General features: G+C 43.9%; 1 protein-coding gene across 6 annotated transcripts in view; it reads right to left on the bottom strand.

The window, feature by feature from the left end:
• Nucleotides 1-1,863: 1,863 nt before the first annotated feature.
• Nucleotides 1,864-21,959, bottom strand: part of rdx (BTB/POZ and MATH domain-containing protein rdx) — a 213,466-nt gene continuing 193,370 nt past the window's right edge. For 5 of the 6 annotated variants that reach the window (XM_050177404.2, XM_050177402.3, XM_055070123.1 and 2 more), the window contains 8 exons: nt 20,155-20,276; nt 18,402-18,553; nt 14,859-14,986; nt 13,165-13,342; nt 8,340-8,518; nt 6,882-7,024; nt 5,649-5,814; nt 1,864-4,042 (listed from right to left, as the gene is read on the bottom strand). In XM_050177404.2, coding sequence (XP_050033361.1) covers nt 5,667-5,814; nt 6,882-7,024; nt 8,340-8,518; nt 13,165-13,342; nt 14,859-14,986; nt 18,402-18,553; nt 20,155-20,276 — 1,050 coding nt within the window. In that variant the 3' untranslated portion in view covers nt 1,864-4,042; nt 5,649-5,666. The remainder of the gene's footprint in view (nt 4,043-5,648; nt 5,815-6,881; nt 7,025-8,339; nt 8,519-13,164; nt 13,343-14,858; nt 14,987-18,401; nt 18,554-20,154; nt 20,277-21,959) is intronic. The other variant, XM_050177401.3, reaches the window with a different exon arrangement.

Genomic DNA, 21,959 nt, shown 5'->3' with positions numbered 1-21,959 from the left:
AATCTGCAGAAAACTAAAGTAATGTTTAACAATCTCGGAAGGGAACAGCAGTTTACAATAGGTAGTGAGGCACTGGAAGTGGTAAGGGAATACATCTACTTAGGACAGGTAGTGACTCCGGATCCGGATCATGAAGCAAGGTTTGACTACGGGCTAGTTGGAATTCCATGGTATAACTCGTCACTTACAGCGCAAACATAGACGGAGGACAAAAAGGACGACGTAGACAAGCGCTGTCTACGTCGTCCTTTTTGTCCTCAGTCTATGTTTGCGCTGTAAGTGACGAGTTATACCGGATCATGAGACTGAAATAATCAGAAGAATAAGAATGGGCTGGGGTGCGTTTGGCATGTATCTGAATAGTAAAATCGAAATTGGACTGGAGCATAAGTACCACCAAGCTAATCTCCTCCTCCATACTCATGTCCTCAGTCTCTAGGGTCAAGCAAAAGGTGACTCAGCTTTTGGCTCGGAGCAGAAGCGATGTATCTGCTGTCTGGTACTGCTGTGTAGAGGAGCAGGAATGATCGGGGATATTCAGAAAGCGCAACTGGTGCAAGCAACGAATCAGCAAATGGCAGAGCACATCATATGTTGGTGCTACTTTAGCAAAAGCGGGCGTGGCATGTCGATGGAGGGAGTTTAGATCAGCCATTCAAAATGTCGATAGGTTTACCCGGCTTGTCACACAAAATAATAACTAGATGGAGCTCTGGCACTGCGATCGTTCAGCCGCCATTGCATGATGGGAAGTACATGGTTTCGCCCAATCTTCGTGCTTGTGGATTCAGATGTTCCTGTGGCTTTATTATTTACTTAATTATGTCAATGTATAAAGTAATACGCCTTATCTGCTTTCATTGTTCTAAATTTCGGAGAAATGCATACTTTTCTAAGTGCAGAATATTCTGCAAGCACACACGATTGCTACTAATTGCAGCGGCTCAGCCTGTCGAGGCGGCCGAACTGGAACGCACCAAGCGTCCACTGCGCTGGCTAGCCAGTGGGAAATTCATAAGGGCGCTCTATAGCACTTGTCAATGTGCAATTCTCATACTTGCCATGCGGGCTAAACCGCCCCAATTGCAGCTCCTGTAGATGCAAGCGCCACAGTTGCCTCTAGTAATGTACGAAGCTCTATGGCTTGATACATTACCTTGAATCAAAGCAGAAACACTGTAGTCTGGCAACAGATGAATTTACTGGAATGTAATTTGTTGAATATAAAGTGTATATTTAGTAGATATGTGCCCAATCCGAGCAGTTCTTACATTTCACAAAAGTTCACAAAAATCTGGAAATTTAGAGATTTAAGTGCGAGTTTTACATCTGTTCCATTTCTGAAACTGCACATTACAGGGGACACAGTGTACAAAATCCGCAATTGAAGTCTCAGTTCACATGAAATGGTTTCTTTTCCTATGCAGCTTTCCACAAGCAATTTCACGAAATAGTGATGCCTTCAAGAATATATATAGATGTTCACAACAGCTACTCCAACAGATGGCTTCAGAACAGCATCTGTAGTGAACTTGCTCCTAAATTTCCAAATTGTACTTTTTTCCAACTTTCGTAATATTGTTGAACACGTAAATAAGAAATTTGCTCACAAAAGCTATATTGAAAAAAATTTATCTTGGATTAAAAAAGTTATATTTATTTCAGTTCAGCAGTTTCCTCTCATGAGAGCACCTTTACATTTCATAAGGCCCATGCTGAATTGATAAGACGATCTCCATGCTTGCATTAAAGAATAAACTAGATTAGAGGCATCCCAGACAGCCACACTAATGACATTGTGTATGCAAGTTCATTGCAAGAAGCTACAGCCAGTCTAATACAAGAAAAGTACTCAACATGGCATGAGGGTTTGCATTTCTTTTATTAACAGGGTGATTGATTAAAAAAAAAAAGTGCTGCAACACTGTTCTAATCGTGCAAAACATTCATCTTAACTTATGATGAGTACTACAACATCTCGAATCACTGAAACCAAAATGAAAATCCTAAAAAATAAAAAAAAAACATTTGCACGCACACACACACACATACATACACGCTCTGATGCTATGCTGCACATTTCCTTAAATGCTTGTCTGTGTGCATTCGCAAAAAAAGACTTCCTATGCACACAGGTTGAGAAGAGGGTTGCTAAGCTTTGGTGTAGGTTTCCGTAACTTTGTCTTCACAGCAGAACACGACCATTTCACGCTTGTGTGGCAGCCATTGTGTAGGATAAATGAACAAACCCCGTTTTGTCCGTTCATCGGTGATTGGCAAGTTCATGAATAAACAAAAAGTTTGTTTGCTATGTACAGGATTGACTATCATGAGGTGGTGGGTGGAACCAGGAAGGCTTTGCAACCTAAAGCTTCACAATAAAGATGCTCGCTGTCATGACAAATGGGCCGGACCTCCCTAGTGACTGAATTTTTCTTGCTGTGTAACGTGCGACAACTGCTCCCATACAGAGGTTTCAACTCATCTTTTCAGCACTGCTAGCAAAGCACTTTATCAACACAATCATTTTTCAGCAAGCTCCGACGTTATTTGCCAAGGTCCCAGGGTCAAAATTTTGTCAAGAGGGGGTGGCAATTTTAAGCAGAACTGCACGTGATAGATGCGGCTGTTCGCTGATTAGGCAACTAAATAGATAAGCTAACATCTTTACTACACATAAACCCAACCGTGTACACTCTAAACTGCCACTTTATCTTCTACCGCATGACATTTTCTTGTGAACCTCAGGATCCCCTGATGGCTTTGCATAATGAGTGTGGCACCTGGATACAAGAATGGAATGGCTCATCTAATGCATGCATTTAGACGAAATGTATCCTCATAGGCATCTGCACCCTTGTCATGTCCTCTTCTAGGAACCAACAGAGAAAAAAAAAACTGCAAGAATGCTCGAGGACTTCTTTCCACATAAGCTCAGAGAGGCCACCCACCACCAACTCATGTGTTTGCATAAATTACTTTTCCTCACAACAACACTTGCTTTGTGACAATTGTAGGAGGAACACACGAATGTAAAACGTGCACACACACACACACACACCACACACAAAGTAAAAACAAAGGAAAGTACAGGAGTCGTATCTCATGCATGAGAAATAAACAAAGGTCCTTCTTCACAAGTGTCTTTTTTTTTCCTAGTTTTGGTGTTTTTCAAGTTTCTTTACACGCGAATGTAGGGAGCTTCTTCTGTGAGACGGGATATGCCCACATTCTCACGTCACATGAACAGTCTTCCAACATTCATTCGCCAGTTGCAGACCTCAGTTCTTTCAACAAAAATTCACGTGCACACACACACGCACAAATGCTCACTGGCACGTCAACACAGACGATGTTGGTGAGGTTGACACTTTCCCGAGGGGCTAAAAGTCAGCTGCAACACCTAACATCCCGGTCACCAGCTCCAAACACCCGAGGCGGGATGATACCTTGCAGAGTGGCAACGCTATCCAATGTTGTGCGCATGGCTTCATCTGAGAGAGAGGGGGGGGACGTTTGTACTCCAGCACTTGTGGGTGAAAGTTCTTCTGCTTTTCCGAAGTGGGGCTTCCTTCTTCAGCCTCTTCCTCAATGTTGTGGGCCAGAGCCTGCAGCTGCAGAGTTAGTCCAAAAGAATGGTCGCGTGCCAATGCACTCTGTCTGTTGCATCCGTGGTGGGTAGCCAAAGGAATGGAAACATGCACAAACAGTTTTGCTGCAGATGTCGTACGAGACAGTGCGAGTGCACTGCAGAGCACAGTGCCCTAAGCTCTGGCTCCGACGCCACTCTAGCGCAATACTGCAGACCATGGTTCCCACAGCGAGATCCTGGGAAATTGACTGTCAAGAGGTTTTCAACGCTGGAAGCAGAGGAACTCCGCCCACGTCGCTGAAGGTAAACTGGGGGGAAGGCATTGCTGTGATGTCTTGTCGACGACTAGCCAATGTAGTGTGGTGTCCAAAAAAGTCACATCCTGCATTCCACGAGGACAGCAGGCTGACTACACCTCGAACTTGTCCACCCACTAGCGCAGGAGCAGCACTGGAAAGAAAAAAGCAGAGCCCCAACCTTGCAGTGAGTAAAACTGCAGGCAAAGCTCACAAAATGTGCATTGTTTAGAGTATACTGCGATCTGCAAACTTTTGAGATCAACGAGGCTTTTGCCATTTAGAGGAAAAGATTGCTAGTGTCCTTGTTTTTATTGCACTGCATGACAAACACATTTCGTATCTTTGGGACTAACAGTTCTCCTTTTGTCATTTCCTCCCCATTGTTGTTGTTACCATTTTTCTCGCACCTTAAATTTTGTCTGTTTTGATATCCTTTTCTCATATAATGCACTCAACAGTTTGTAGTTAGCGCTGTTTTATTTGTATGCTCTGGCACTTTCTTTTTTAATGCAATATTGTTAAGGGCTCCGTGTCGCAGAAAATCCGGCGTCGGCGTCCTGCATTGACCGTCAACATGACAAAAATCATTCCGAACCATGCAAACCCAACCCCGCAGACTTTCCGTGTAGTGCAAAGAAGTTACTGAACTAACCAATTTCTCAAAGTAAAATAAGTCAGAAAAATCGTAATCGACTTACACACAACCTACAGACATAGTAGCATCGGATTGTAATTTGAATATACGAGAAAAATACTTCTGTGACGCAGAAACTCGAGGACAAACCCCTTTTCCAGCGTTTCTACCATTAATCGGCCAACCACCGTATCAGAGATCTGCATGTGCCAGCATGCGCGAATCCCAGAAGCCACAGAGCAGCGCGCTTGGTTCCTTGCAACAGCTCCACATGGCGCTGAACTCTGCTGCATCGCAGCCCATGCAAGGTTCCTCGTTTCTAACAGAAAGCTCGCCTTCGTGCACAGTGTTCACCACCAGCATTTCCCGGTAAACATTACATTTACATAAGCTACAGTTGCCGGGAAGCGCGAGAATCAGTCAGGGCCATTTGCATGCTATTGCATTACACTTCTAAAGGCAAAACTTAAAAGCAGCCTCCCATGTGTCTTGTTTTTTTCATGAAAAGATATGTGCCATGTCAACGTAGCACAAGTGTAACACAGTGTACAGAATTGAATTCAACAGGACTTCAATTCAACAGCGTCACTTGCAAAATAAAAACTCTATGCCATATGGCGAGAATAAATGGCATGCGCTTGTGAAAAGAGCTTCCTTAGCCTTGCTGACTGTCCAACGTGTTCTGCAAGTTTTCAACAGGAACCGATTTCTGTGATGAGGAATAAGATGTGCAGCACATCACAAAGCTTAAAAGCAAGAAAAAGGGGGATCGGGGTGGTTGCTAAAAAAAGGGGGTGGGCACCTTCACTTAGAACAGTGTTAATTGCTGCTCCTGTTTGACACCTAAACTATTTTGCAACAGGACAGCAGCCACCTGCACTTTGCATTCCCAACACAAACCACGTTAAAAATTTTGTACGGAAGCAGACAGGGACATAAAAAAGAACATGAAACAAGCATTGAGCAGACTAGCTAGGACCAACATTTCCTATTAGTCACCTTGAATAAGGCTGTTGGCACAGGCTCATCCTTCAGTTCTTTCTTGCTTCAGTGCCAAATTTCTTACTTTATTCGGAACTCACACTTCTAGGCAGCTGCCAAGTACAGGCAACGAAAACCTCACCTGCACTGGTGGCGACCCCTAGGACTGCTTGATGCGCTTGCGGGGTGGCCCTATGGGCGGGATCTGCTGGGTGGCCAGTGCCCGGAAGGCCTCGGCAATCAGGTGCGGCTGCCGGTGGATCATGGTCTTCCAGCCCGCAGTCTCCATCACATCCGTGGCATGCCTGCTGGCAAGAGCCACACAGGCCGCAACCACCACAGTCAGCACCCGCACGCACTCACGCAAGAACTAAACAAAATGGCTACACACACACGGTCACTTTACACAACCATCTTAATCAGAATGTAACAGTTTAAAACAAAATGCAGTACTATAACTTGAGTAAGGAGTTCTTGGAAGAGTTTAACTGTAATATAGCACTAATATAGGCTCATCCTTAGCGAGGGCAAGGCCACAAAAGCATGAAAAACAGTGCCCAAGTTTGCGACCATTTAGTAGCAAAAATGTACTTTTGAAAATAGCAAAGCTTTTGTGGTTTTCGTGACAAAGCTTTCCAGAGCACATACGAAGCAGATTCACAAACACCCTTGGTGGTCTGTATCACCATGTAAAGCTAACAGACAATGAAGCCAAGGAAAGCATTGGGGAAATTAACTGTGGCTGAATTTGGAGTGAAGAAAATAATGAAGGGAAATGAAAGTGGATGAAAAGATAACTTGTTGCCGGTGGGAGCCGAACCCACAAACCCTGCATCACGAGTGCGTCGCATTACCAATGCTACGGGGACGGCTATCAATTCGCCCACTAACCTGGGCATTTACGTTTGCTAGATATAGCCGTAGAAGTATTGTCCAGCGCCACGCCCAATGGTGTCACATGTTACGCGACGCCATTGGGTGAAAAAGGATGTTCCACAGTTGTGAGTGGCGCTGGCTAGCTAACACGAGCCAACAGAGGTTCTATACGTGGCGAGTAGTAATTTTGGCCAGATTTTAAAAAAAATTATGCTACTGCACACACTGTGGCTACCTGCCTCCCATACTAGTAGAAATCGCAACGACAAACTGGTAAGACAACATACATTTCTAGTTAGGCAGCACTAGTGCAGATGAATCCGATATACCATGGCTACGTAACCTCAATACTACAACACTTTAGCCCCTATGGACCTTGTACCCAGGTTGCAAGTTGAAGCGTGTATATGGTTGCTGTTCATGACAATGGCCACGAGGTGAGCGTACAAAAGTAATGCACTCGCAATCTACTGCCAAGGAGGTCAGCTGAGATGCTCACGTGTTAATGAAGTCAATTGCATGAGCCTTCAGCTGGTCCGCGCTGTGCATGTCAGCCAGAATGAGCACCTCTGCGGCTGTTTCGACAGACAGGTTCGAGCACAGGGCCTCCTCACACATGACTTTTAACCGTTCCAGGGCGTACTGCGTGCAAAGCAAGGAGAGAACACACCTCAAGTGTCATTATTGTTGCTTGAACACACACACACAAAAAAAAGGAGGACAGAACATGTCGCTGTGCTAGTTGGTTTGTATTCCCAGGTTTAACATGCACACACCTTAGAGGGGAAAATAAAGGAGGTCGTGTCCGGAGTCTACCTTTTACTGTGATCACAATTATATGGCGCATCCTTGCCATCGGCGTTGCCGTGATGTGCTATAGAAAGTCCAAGGGCTATAACATTGTTGCCTCATGCCATATGCTGCATGTGCGAGGCTGAGCCGACGATGGTGGCTCAATCCCGTGCAAGCAAGACACCGAGGGAGGGGGGGTAGGGCGTTCTACTCCGCCGGCAGATGTGTGTGGCATGGCCGCTCATACACTATATTGAACGCAATCTGCAATGGGGGACACAGTGCATTGAGTGTCGATAGGTTCGTGTGCGGTGTTCTCGCCGCTTAGTTTGCGTTGAAGCGAGAGGCAGCACGAAAGTCAATTCGACCTCTGCTGCTGCGGTGCTTGCTCACTCCAGCGTTCCGACGGTGAGTGCGCGCAGTGATGGAGTGAGATGTGTTCATGTTGGCTTGTACGCGCGCAACGTCATGCTTGTTTAGTTAGTAATCGAATGTTTACAAGTTTATATGGCCAACAAAGCGGCCATAGTATAGCTACTTCGTATAGCTGACTACCAATTTGCTATTGGAATTTATGCTTCGCCTTTCGGGTGAAACAGACTTCTTGTCTAGTTCAAGGTGTGCACTTGCTAAACCTTAAAAAAAAATACAGCACAAATAATTTTTGAACCATCTTGAACTACCTGTGCATATTAGTTGAAAACCAATGAAGAAGTGGAAGGCTAGTGATGCAGAAATTCAAAACATGTACACTGTATTGTGACATAGGCCAGGACAACTTTCAGAACTTGGGAGAAAATATGGCCCTTCAACAGAGCAACGAGAACACCTAAAAGTAATGCACTGCTGCACAATGCAGCATACACTCAAACTCGTTTCTCTCACACCCTATGGGGCATATCTCTGTCCCACAACAGGAATCGTCATCTGTCGTGCTTCCCTCTCCTTTCTCAAAAATTCTGCCCTCGCTGCTTTCCTGTCAAGAATGTTATGTCATGCCGATAATGTGCCTGCCGTTCATCACCTGGAAGTACCAAGTGCGCAGAGTTAAAAACAGAAAAGGCACACGAAAAAGATGGGCAAAGACGCAAGAGTGTAAACTGGGTTTTGGAGTGTGGATGCACTCTACACCCAGTGAGGCCCATATAGGCAAGATGGGCCTCACCTTGTCGGCGGCAGCCAGGAGGTCGTCGGCCATCTTGTCAAGGTTGGGCGCACGGCCAGTGTAGATGAACCGCAGCATTTCCCGCAGCACCTCGTGGTCCATGTCCGTGATTTCCACTCGATTCTGCTTCTTCTCTTCCATCTCGTGCTCAAACATGGCCGCAAATACCGGAGAGCGGGCTGCACGCACAGAGGAGAGCACGTCAGAGGCCGAGAGAAAGGTTTCCCTCAAACTACACTAGGTCAGAAACAGCAGAACAACCTGCAGCTTTGGTACACTCTGTACAATAACATCGACAGTACATTAATGCAACTGCCAATCAATTAATTAAATTTGTTCATTCGGAATAAATTTCGGAACCATACCAGACAGTACCACCTCCAAGATTTAAGTAATACTGCTATTCTTGGTACGGCTTTCGACGTAGGGCTGTTCACAAAGGGGCACTGTACACTAACCTTGCAAGGCTGCAGCATTGCTTCTGTCCTATTAATTATCTTCATTTACCTTTATGTTGGTGTGTTCTCATTTTTGGACTTTACCACCAATTGTTGGATTTGCTATGGTTGCCAACATCATGGTTGCACTTCTGTGACCTCACAGGCTGTCCCAGCCACTATAGCTTTAGAAAACGGAAGTCACGCTACGTGAATAAGACCAAGTACATGTTTACAATATTGTGGAGAAACCACCAGTAATTTTTAATTCCTTGACATCGAATTATTTAATTAAAATAATTACTTAACTTTTTATTCTATTTGTGAAGACACCAATTAGGCAGTTGTATATTATCATGACAGACGTCATAATGAGGTGTTTGCAGTGGGTAAAGGCACACATGTATGTACTTTTTCTGGCAAATAACGAAAGCCCACAATATAGAAACAATGCCATGCAACTGCCTACCCGTGTGCATGCAAAGGAAGCGTCATCAAACAGTCTGTGGGAAAGCAAGCTGTTCATCTTAGGCTCGCTGTTTAGGGCAGTGAACTTCCTTGATATGCAATAATTGCCGAGAGTTGTTCGCATGTCGTTTGAGGAACACGGGTGCTGTTACTGCTGCTACTGAGCCCAGCAACAGGACAGCTTGCTTTCCCACTGAGACTGTTTGATGTTCACGAGTACGCAGTCAAGTGGCATTTTTCATATTTTGCGGGCTTTCTTTCTTTGCTGGAAAAGGTAAACATGCTGTGTGCGTTCACTAGAAACAGCTTGTTTTGACGTCAGTTACGGCAGTCTACAACTCCCTAGATGACGTCTGCATGATTAGAACAATTAACAAGTTAGATAATTACTTGTTATTATCTAAATGAATGTCAAGAAATAAAACATTACTGACAGTTTCTTACCTGAACTTCAAAAAACAAACAATTCGCCTTATTTGTGTAGATTCATCTTTTTTTTTAAACTGCAGTGCGTGATAGCTGTAACAGTCTGTACGTGTGTACAGTAAGCAATGACGTGTACAGAGCACAATGAATAAATTGGGGTTCAGACTGTGAGGCCATTTTCTTTTTTTTTTTTGCCTTCTGTTTATCTGAATGTTGTATCTGATGAGGTTTTCTTTGCTCTACTGAAGTTATTTATGCTTTTGCCACTGTTTTTAAGCACACGTTGCCTAGCTTCTGATGTTTGTTCTATTTCCAAAGAAGCCTTGTGGATACAGTCGAACCTTGTTATAACGCCACATTGGCCATGAAAATATGTTCATGATATCCAATATTTGTTATAAGCATACACACAGATATCAGCAAAAAAGAAGTGATTACGTTTATGCAAGAGAAGTGGAAGCAGAGTGCCCTCGACAGGCCAGCAAAAGGCCTTCTGCAGATCTCTCGATGACCCGTCAGCACCTTAGCATGATGATACAAGCCATGGAAGCAAGAATAAATACCGTAAAACCTCGTTAAACCGTACCCGCTTAAACAGTAGTTTCGGTTTAAAAGTAGTAAAGTCAATTCCCCGACTCAGTGGCCATTGAACATAATGTATTTTGTATCCGCATAAACCGTACCAGCTTATTGCGTACGCATCGGTTAAAACGTAGCATTTCCACTTTTCGCCACGCAAACACGGCGGTGCGTCGTCTCCACAGGGCGGTCCAGCAGAACAACAAGCCTCAGAGATCAGTACAACGGCCTCCAAGCGCCCTGTGCGTTTGCACACGAAGCCGCATCAACATCATTTCGACGCTGTGCCAGAGAGCGTTGTGGCGTCGTGCAAGCGAGGACTCGCGTCATGCCGAAGCTCGGATGAAAAAGATGCCGGGTGCTCAGCACAGAAGAAAAATTAGACATCGTCCGTGCTATCGAACGTGACACGAAGAAGTCTGCACTGGCCCGCGACATGGATCTGCTGTTGACTACGGTGTGTGGCATTTGGAATGCGAAGTTGCTCGGCAGCGCTGCTGCAACCGCGAAGAGATGTCGGCTACGAGGTTCGACTTTTCGCCATCGATACCTCTGTTGTTGCCGAAGTGTTGACTAGCGACAGTGATGAGGACGACATGGAAAGTGACAGCACGGGCGATTGAGGCCCGACAGATTGAGGCCCGCGTTACGTCAGCCTCGTGAATGCAATCGTCGCAACGAGAACAGGGGCTCGATAACGTAACTATTTTAAACGAAAAGTTTTCCGCACTCCGGCACCCGGCAATGAAAAAGGCGCCCCAAGACTTATGCAGCACTAGTGCGCGCGTGCACGGAGAATACGTAACGCCAACGAGGAATCTGCCGTGCGAGTGTTTGCCGAGAGGAGGGGGGCTGGCCGAGAAGCTGGCACGCAGCTTGAATAAGTTTGAGGCTCCTGTCGTCGTGCTAGGCCGCCGCGGCATCAAACGAAAATAACATTTATGTCGCGCGAAGTGAATAAATACTGCATGGTTTTTCCCCTTTCATCGCACTCTCTCTGATTTCCGTTTTCGACAGGTAAGTGGGCGATTTCATGCTATTTCGGTTAAACAGTACTACCCTTTAGTACGTACTTTTTCCGAGCTCCGGCCGACTATGGTTTAACGAGGTTTCACTGTACTCTATTTGTTCACATAACCCGCACTCTAGTTTACTTGTAGAACCGTATACTTGTAGAACCGTATACTTGTAGAACCTGCACCTAAAATTACAACACCCACAAAAGAATGGGGGGGGGGGGGGGGTTAATAAAAATATACCGTATTTACACGATTGTAAGTCGACCCCTTTTTTTAAATTTGAAAGTCTGAAGTTGGGGGGTCGACTTACAATTGAAACCAAAACATGGCCCCGCCAAAAAAAGCGATACCAACGGGAGCTACAACGTAGTTACAATTTTATGCTTGCTCTATGGTCCTACCCGTATCTTTTCGCTATCCCGCGTGTTTGTTCGCTTTTCGGAAGGGTTTTTCAACATTTTTGAGAGTCTTACAGTGCATGCAACACTCATGGGGGGGGGGGGGGGGGGTCGATAGTTGATGGAAGCACCGCTCTTCCCATTTGCGGCGGCATCCTCAGAAGGGCGGCGCTTGCGGGGAGTATCGGTAATTCATGGAAGAGCAGACACCGCTCGCGGGTTTCTCTTTCTCTGTTTAAAGGCATTGGTATTGGTTTGACGCGTTCCATTTGACTGCCGGCTACGTGCTACTTCTATGCTTCCCCAGTTGTCATGAGTGCTCCAGGCCCACTAATCGTTCGGCACTCGTTCACAGCAGCGTTCAAGAGGGCTGCCATCCCGCCGAAGAAACAAATCACTGCGCAGCGGGCCGCAATTTCGATGTTTCTAAACGGGTGGTGCGGGAGTGGCAACTGCAGCGAAGCGAAATTTTCACCTGTGTGACGGCAAGTGAGAAATTTCCCACGTGCCGAAGTCTGGACGCTTTCCGGATCTGTAGGCTAAGCTTGCGGTGTACGTCGCTGAAATGCTTGATCGGTCCCTGCCAGTGAAGTGCGACGTGGTTATGAAACAAGCCCGGACCTTCGCCTTAATTTTAAGGTTCTGCTCTGCTGTGAGTACAACGAGTGGCTGGCGGCAGAAGACTGCGAAATTACGCCAACCAGACCTGTCAAAAGAGCCTCCCTGACGGCTGCGTGTGGTTGGGTGCATTTGGCGTGGGCTGCTGTTCTGCAAGATGTCCTGGTGCGGTCGTTTACCAAATTTGAAATTTTGCTGGACCACGACACGCTGTGGGACCGCAGCAGCGATGACGATGGCAGCACTAGTGAAGACGAGTAGTCCAGTGACCATGTCAGCTACTAATAAATTTTCGTTATCGAATGCGCCCTCGGGTATGCTTTCTTTTTTTGTTCCGGGTCAAGCGATATGGGGGGGTCGACTTACATTCGAGTCGACTTACAATCGTGTAAATACGGTACTTAAAAAAATAATGAAGCCTGTAGAAGCCACAGAATCAACAGCACACCATAATGCTATGACAGTCACACAGCTTCCATTTGCACTAACTAAGCCCCGATTAAGATCAGTCCAGCTACATACAGAGGCTTTACACATGACCTGGTGAAGACATGGTCTTGCCATGAAGTGCGCAAATTTCTGAGCATCTTTTCAATCTCAATTGCGAATGCACCATGTGACAACTCCACAGCAGTGTACCAGGTAAGAAAGCAATGTGGCAGCTCCAGGAAAAGTTGAAGGAAACTAAGAATACGGAGTGTGATCAGGGACAAGGGCGCAAAGGAACAAGTGATCACAGCACAGGCTGTGATCTTCTGCCTGTGCTTCTGTTTCTTCTTGCCCTTTTGCAATGCATTTTTCTAGATGAACATGCACCAATGTGCGAAATATAGTTTCTTGCCACAAGCAAAGCAGTGTGAACCACAGAAGTAAGCCTTACCAGCAAGGATGGCCTTATGCGCATAGAATTCCCGGCCGTTGACGCTCAGGATGACGTCGCTAAACTTCTGGCTCTCAAAGAGGTGCCCAAAGTCATCAGACAACCGGCACTCGGGGACCTTGAACTGGATGGCGTTATTCTGCCCAGAGATGTTCACAGAGTCCGCAACAACGCTCACCTTGAATGTGGATAAGAGGGAAGCAGAGGAGAACATTAATGCAAACAAAACTAATTTCTTCAATGTGCCACATTTACAGGTATACAGAAGACAGAATATTGCTGCATCTATGCAAAGCGAGCGCTCGTTGAAGATTTGAAATTAATCTTCAGTGCCTCTACAATGAGACTCCCTTTAAAGGAACACGAAGAGACCATGGAAATGTGTGCATCTGATCAGAAGCGTACATAGTTCATGCATGCATGCCTAGACAAGCTCTTGCGAACTGTTCAGGTGATCAGAGAACCGCATACGACTGCAAAACACTTAGAGCAGAAACTGATGAAGTGGCAACCATAAATTACTGCTAGCCAGAATTAATTATGGCACTGTAAGATGAGAAAAAGACGGAAGAGGTTTGAATAAAGAGTAAAAGGAGAGGTCAGCTAAAAGAGCACCTTTTAGGGTGCTATTCCTCTATATAAGTGTAACGCAGAAAGAATTTGCATTGAAGAATGAATGTGCCAATGAATAAGTGAATGTGCCAATATTTGCGCATCAATAGGCAGGCACATGAGCATGCCAACCTGCTTCAAAGCGCATGGTATGGAAATACATAGCAACAAGAGCACAACATTTCAAAGAAAAAGTGTGCCCACAGCTGAGCCCAGGCGCACCTCACAGGCCCCACGAAGCGAGCCTTGAGTAAGGGGGAGTTTACAGCAACACACAGGCACTGGCACAACACAGTACAGCAACTTATAAACATGAGAAAATATACACAGGTCTAGGAAAGGTGGAGCAGCAAGATACAGGAAACAAGGGGGAAGAAAATGTGCATCTTTGTGCTACATACAGGAAAGAAAACAACTGGCACATGGAACAAAAGCAGGACTGAACAGACATCATTATACATCTTGAAGAAAATGCATGCCGCCGCTACTTCACAAAAAAGGCTGCTATGTCGGGTACTGAAACCATTTCGCCACGAGAATTGTATGAGCCAGCGCAGGCGGATCAAAGGACAGCGTGCAACGAGATGCAACTAAATCTTAAGTGACAGGGATTGAAGCACAAGAGACAATGACCGTGACTTATAGATGTGCTTGTGAAGGAGAAAAAAAGTGCGATGGATCAGTGCCTATGCTATGTGCTCAAGGAAAGTGATTCTAATGATGCTGGAATGATGACTGTGGATGCACTTTATGAATTGAGCTGCTCAATTTTGCACAGCTTCAATCGTGGAGATTAAATGCAATCTTGATGTGAATACAAAATGGATGAGGTGGTTTATTCAAGCTGCAGGAGAAGAGATCGCAATTTAGCTTGTCTCCGGGCACCGAATGGGCACAGTGTGCATTGCGAGACAGCTCAATAGAAAAATAATTTGATATGCAAGTATGTTTTAGAAAAATTATATCTATATTTGTGTGCGATAACTTCCAGCAACTGCAATAAACAACAGCTCTGAGATTACCATATCAGCAGCATGCGTGAAAGGTGATAAGCCGTGCAACAAATGATGTAGTCTGCACACCTCGCAGTAGAGAGTAAGCTTGTCGTCAGGAAGGAGTCCGTTGGCCTCGTCGAGCAAGAAGTCTCTTCGAATAAACTTCTTGAAGCCCCAATCCTTGCCTTGAACAAAGCGGTACGCCCTTTGACTCTCTGCAGGAACAGATGACGCACAAAACAACCATCAGCAAAGCAACGCCACAGTCAATACTACGTCAGTTGAGCGCCTGGAAATGTTCTGGCGGCACAGAATCTCTTGCTTATTATAGTCGCACATAAATCAACACTCGCAACATAGAACCAAAGGGTGACAAAGCACTTATGGTCCAGTTTCAAGTGATTTCTGGAAAAAGATTCTTACTGTGACCCCCTGGTGCAAAATCGAAGGTACAAAATCGATGAAAAAGCATTACATGTGCAGTGAATGCTATTTCTCGCGACTATGCCATGCTTCAACATGTAATCTTACTGATTTAATTATTTATTTATAAATACTGCGGTCTTGAATGCAAGACCATTGCAGGTGGGTATACACATTTGTACAGTAACATATTGAGACAGAAATGAAATTCATTCAGGCAAAGGCTTCAACAGCACTTATACATAACAGAAAATTGTTCACCAATTTCGTCACGTGCAAGACCGTAACAGAATATTAATTTCAATCCAGCATTTACAAGCACCGAACATGGCTCAACATGCACACACAAAACAAAAATAACTTGTTATTGAATATGCACCTCAAACAATAACAATGAATTCTGTGTTACTACACTATATCAGCAAGGTTGTTCCAGTAGGTTAGGGTTCTAAGAAAATAGAAATATTTGTAACAGTTAGTTCTTGCAAATAATGGTTTTACTGAGAGAGAATGTCACATGCATGTAGCGTAACCACTGAAATAACTAATTATTTGCGAAGTGTCAACATCGTAGTGTCCATTTAATGACCGGAAAAAAAATTTCAAGCGACAAATACGATTCCTATTAGTAACACACAGTAAACCGCTTTTTCTTAAAAGGTCCATGATAAATGTACGTCCATAGGAATTAGATAAATCTCACTGCTCTTTTTTTGAACCCTTTCCAATTTGCAAACGTTAGTTTTAGTGAAGGGGTCCCAGATTATGACAGCATATTTTAAGACTGGTCATACAATAGCTTTATAAGCAAGTCAGCGGGTTTCAGTGCTAGCATACCATAATGCCCGCCTGAAAAAGAACAGTTTATGAAGAGTACTGGCGGAGACGGTATCAATATGTTTACTCCAAGAAAGGTTATTAGAAATCCAGAGGCCCAGATACTTGTAGCATGCGACTTCAGAAAGTGCACGATCAGTAATACCATACTAATAACGGAGAAAGTTATTTTGAAGCGTTATTCTTATATTTACAGTATTATCAAGATTTATTACCATTTGCCATGTGTCAGAAAACCTTTTTTCTTTTTGAAGGTTGTCATTTAGCCCAATTTGATCCTCAATGGCATTTATTTTTTCATAATGCACACAGCCATCAGCGCATAATTTAACATGGACAGAAAGATCCCAGACAATATCATTTATAAAAAGAAACAAAAGCGGTCCAAGAACAGATCCCTGGGGGCACAGGACTCAACCGGGATGTTGTGGGAGTGGGCATTATTAAAAGAAACAAGCTGACGCCGGTTTGACAAGCTTCAATCCAGGTTATCAGCTTGCCATTTGTTATTATGAAACTGAATTTATGAATAAGCTTTCGGTGCGAAACCGTGTTGAAAGCCATGATGTGCAGGTCAAGATGTTTGGAATGGACATCCAAGCAGAGAAAGCGTGCAGCCACCGATTTTTCTCATCACATTAATAACATTTACATGTTATAAACAGGTGGCAATTCCACATCAAAATACGGAAAGAAAATTTCGATAGGGACATTAGAGAAATTTGAGACTATGACGAATGACTACTGCAAATGCGCTGTGTGAAAATAGAGAAGGTGGAGGAGCTTTATTGAAAAGGAAAAGTTGTCATCCTGTAGTGTCCATATACCGCATTTACTCGCATAATGATCAAACTTTTTTGTCAAGAAAAAATTGATGCAAATTCAGGGTGCGATCATTACGCGGGTTAAATTTCCCATGAAAAGAAACATTTGTTTTTTTATCCCGCATTTGCTGCAGGATGACAAGCAGGCGGCTGCCGCTGTTAGAGTGAGACACCAAAACAAAAATCGCAGCTGGCAGAGCAAGCCGAATGCGCTGAACGAAATTATTTTTCTTCTCGCGAGTACATTACGCGCATTGAAACAGTTTCTTCCGTCTCAGTAATGAACAATATCGTTAATATTGGCAAGTTTGCGACAACAACTTAGTCATGTCCACTTTGAGGGGACAGAAACAGAGATGGGTGCGCTTAGGTGCCAGTGCCATAGAAACATATGCCGGGCATGCTGCGGGAACTGCGGCATTTGTCTTCACTACTATCCTCATATGGCACGTTTCCGCTAAGGGAGGGCGAATATCTTAGCTGCGTTAGAAGTGTCGGCGTATGAATAGGCTACACTTCTAACATATCAGTGTAAACGTGGTGGCCACTATCGTTGCCGCTCGCGATTTGTTGCGTGCCTACGAGTGCAGACAAGAAGAACCGAAAGGCGCCCTTTATGTTGATGACCAAAGCCATTAATTATGAAGCCTACAAATAATAATGCCGAGGCAAGCTTGGTTGTTGCTTTTTTATTTTCGTGGAAGTGCGGAAAGTGATGAAAGCAATGAAATAGGGCATCTGCTTAAGAATGTTGGGTACGTGCAGACATACCGCTTGGTATGTCTTCAAGAGTCGTTCGCGTAGCATTCGACAGATGGTAAGCGCAATCGTCATTAACTAGACTTGGCACACGACATATCGCTGCAACAAGTTCAGGGTGCGATCATTACACAGGAAAGTAAAAAAATCTAATTTTGACGACACAATTCAGGGGTACGACCATTATGCGAGTACATACGGTAAGTTGGCGTTAAATATTTCACACTGCCTTACAAGGACACTAAAGAGAAACAACAAATTAGTTTGAACAGCTAATCTTTTTTTTTTTAATGGAATTTGATAATGTCTTATAATGAGTTCAAATTTGTAATTTTTATGGAAAGTTTGGGAAAGTTGGCAGGTGCGTGGATGCACCCCAAACTTGGGAAACACTGGCTTGCTCCATTTCTGCAAATGCTGGCGTATGCAAGCTAGAAAGAATGCATGCATGCTTTTTTTCTTTTTTTGGCCAATGATATCACAACCTTGCCTTACTGCTCAACACAAAATTTTGACCTCAGGCATGACATCGTAATGATGTCGATGATACTGGCACTTCGAGACCTACTTCGGTGTCAAGTTGACATATTTACCCATTCAAAACCTTCATATCCTGCCAAGTGTCATCCTTTTTCATGCGATAAGTGCATGGTAGAGCCCCTACAACTATGCAAATATGAGCCGCCTTAAAAGCTTCATGCATTGTGAAGAGGTTAGACATCAGCTGCGTGTCAACATGCTGCCAGATGCCTCCCAAAGGGGGGCAAAGGTGAGAGACAGTGCTCACCCATGGCCTTGGTCTCTTCCCGCTTGGCGTTGAGGATGGAAAACTTGAACTTGGCACGGACCTCACTCTTGTTGCAGGACACCAGCAGCAGGTACAGGGACAGGTAGTCCTTGCTCTCTTCGTCCAGCCCCTTAGGATTTACTCGTAGGCACCTGTTGGCAGGGCAGAGCGGTCACTGCCTGACGAATGCGTGGCACATTATCGTGCATTACGTGCACCTGCAAAAGCTACTGGAGGAATCTATGGTGCCAGGGTGGACAGGAGCTCAAAGTACAGCAGTTTAGCGGGAATCGAAATGCTGTACAGTAAGTAGGTGGACTTGCCTGACCTTTATCCTTCTGACTCAAAGCAACTTTGCAACATTGCCAATTGATCATTTTTAACAAAATATTACATTATAATTTGCAATGATTATGCATGAGCACAGAAACTTACTGTCTATCTGCATTTAGGAAAGTATGATTTATAAATAATGTCACAAGTACGGCTGAAGCCACAGTCAGTGTCTCCATAAGGAAAAAACTTGGTGCAGTTAAGTGTTTCGAATGGTGATGACAAAATAGAAATCCTGAACATTGCATGTAAATGTAATCCTCTGCTTAGCATGAATGCCATAAGCCACTGTAAAATGCAATGTAATGCAGAATGAAATTTCAAGAGGTGCATTACCAGATTCAGAAGAAGTGTAATGTTTTGGACTGTATCGCTGCTTTTAATTACTGTCTTTTCTTCAACCAGAGGGCCCTCAACTCAACAATAAACAGTGCATCTACATGCAACAAATGCTTCAGTTCTTCTCATGGTACTATAACACATCATAAATAAGAGATCAATATCCCTGGTGCAACAAATATCTATGCTACAGGTCAAACTGTTTTTCTGCAAAGCTTGAGCCTTATTTCCAGAAATAGATTTGAATGTCTTGTGAACCTTCAGTCACAATTCGTGACTGAAGGGGTTGTACAAATTCATGTTGTGCCCATCATTCTTGTGGAAGCTGAACAACTGCCAAGCCCAGAGTTCACACAGGTGATTTTCGTATGAAACTGTGAGCCCATTTCCACACAAGCTTGCCACAGAAAAGAGCTGTACAGTTCTAGATGTCATTCGCAGTGTCGAGTTGATTTTGAGAAATACAAATCAAAATATAGACCATCAAACTATAGGCAACCATAGCTAAAGTGGAGGCCTTTTGAATCAAAGCACTGCAGAATAAGCAGCTGAGAAATGGGTTAAAAAAATCTGTGCCAGTTTAGCAAAAGGCTTAAAAGGAAAAAGTAATTCCACTTTCGATACACACCATAATCTAAATCCATCCACAGGAGCAACAGTAAGTACCATTCTTGTTTTTGCATCAGGAACTGAGACTTCGCTAAACTAAATTGTATTTCTTGTTAAAAGAAGAATGTCAGCCACTGTGGTTACTGTACCATAGATGAAGCAGTTGCTCTGTGACAGCTGAAACAGGAAATGTGGAATACCTGTGAAATGTGTCCCCATTTCACACTTAGCAGGCACGCCCACACAAGCAGTGTGGGCATAGGCATCGTATTTCCTCGTGAACTGGTTTATCTGTGAAACCATCTATGAAATAACACCTTTATATGTTACAACTATAACATTAAATAATATCTCTTCACTTACAGTACGCTACACAAGATGTTTTGGTCATGAATGCGAGTGGTGCCTGCAGAACTCCCACAATACGCAAAACACGGTGGGAGTAGGTTGGGCAAGGGTGGTGCAAACATACCATTTGAGCTTGTCATTGGCCCCCGCAGAAAATGTCGAGCTCTTGAGCACTTCCCCCATCTCTTCCCGGCAGAAGCTGAAGTTGTTGATGGTCCACATGTAGGAAAACTTGATCACTTTCACCTGAGCGAAAGAGAAGGAGAGAAGGCTTCTTACATACTTCTTATAGATACTTCTTACAGATATAGTAAAAAAAAAAACACTTGCAACAAAGTCGCAACCAATATGAAAATGCTTTCATTATATCCAGTGTTCATTATAAACACACATTTGTTACACGCCGGATATTGGCAAAAAACATTTTAGATTTACTTTGTTATATCTGTGTTTGGCATATTGACTTTGTTAACTTTTTTTCTCTTCGACATAAAAAAAAAGTTTGGCAAGAAAAGGGGAAGAGGCCTAGAGCAATCTGAGTAAATGAAATAAAGGAAAGTTTGAAGCAAAGCACTATACTACACTCTTTCTGAACATATCCAGCTACAATACACAAGTCTGCAGCCTCTTTCATACACCCAGTCAGGCCAAAAATAGTTTCAGCACATGCCAGGAGGCACATATGGCCCATAAAAATCTCGCACTACTGTTAGGCCTACAGTGGAGCTGTCAGCCATAAAATAGTGCACAGAACACACAAGGCACAGTCCATGATTATGCAGAAGAAAAAAAAGTACCAGGAAGCACTGGCAGCCACACGATGCCCCAGCTATGTTTGTAAACACTGATCCCACATATTTTAACAAAGACAGGAAGTATATAAAGCTTTTCCTTTTCCAGGGCTCGGATGGCTTCTATACACCATTATTCTCAGCACAAAAACACAAAACTTAGCAAAGTGCCAATTATTACTCTATTTTGCAAGCTTGAATATATAGTCACAGCTGCTATCCAATATTTTATTTTGTGTGTGTGTGTGTCAGTGTTCTTCAAGGAATAATGTTAGCGTGAACATCACAGACAAAATAAAGGTGGCAGGACGATTGCTACAGTAATTTATAGGACAAGTAGGTGTATTCATTCATGAGCTAACTTGCAAATTGTGCCTCTATATTGAGGTAGCACATAGCTCATGGCTGCGAGTGGCTCCTGGATACCACCCAAAATTGCGAGTTTCTGCGAGTTTCTTTTCCAGGGTTCATGCTGGTCATGAACCCTGGTCATATGACAAAAATTCAAGGGTATTTAAGGTCTTTCAAGGTCCTATGTGTGGATTTTCAAGGACCACACGCAGGGCCATAATTATACATGCATTTATAATTATGGAATACCTACTGTGTCCCGTGACAATTGCCCCTTCCCACGCTTGTTAAGCTTCACCGCGTAACATTCGAGCCAGCAGTAGGTCACGACTTTCGTTCCCTTTCAATAAAATGACAGCAATTTTCCCTGATTGAAGCACAAATTCCCCGAGTTTGCCCTAAGTTTTACTAGACAACTCAAAATGCCTGAGAATTCCCGTTTTTTTAACAAAATCGCAGCGGGTATTCAGGAGGGTTGAAATTTTTTCGAACACAATCACTGGAAGTTTAGTTTAAAAAAAATTTAGGAAATTTAAGGATTTTCAAGGATCTCCGAAAATTCCAGGACTTTCAAGGCCTTGAAAACGATCTTTTTAATTTCAAGGGTTTTCAAGGGTTTTCAAGGGTTTCAAGGACCCGCACGAACCCAGGCCAAAGTAGCCAGAGAGATGTATGTAAACGGTCAAAGGAAACAAAGGACACATAGTTGTGCTCTCTGTTCGTATGGCAACCTATTAATGTGCCGTTTTTAACAGAAATCTAAACAAACTATTTACCTTGCTGAAAC

This window comes from Dermacentor andersoni, chromosome 5 (genome assembly GCF_023375885.2).
Source record: "Dermacentor andersoni chromosome 5, qqDerAnde1_hic_scaffold, whole genome shotgun sequence".
NCBI lineage: Eukaryota > Metazoa > Arthropoda > Arachnida > Ixodida > Ixodidae > Dermacentor > Dermacentor andersoni.
Note: the sequence above shows the minus strand (reverse complement) of the source record. Positions and strands in the feature narration are given on the sequence as shown.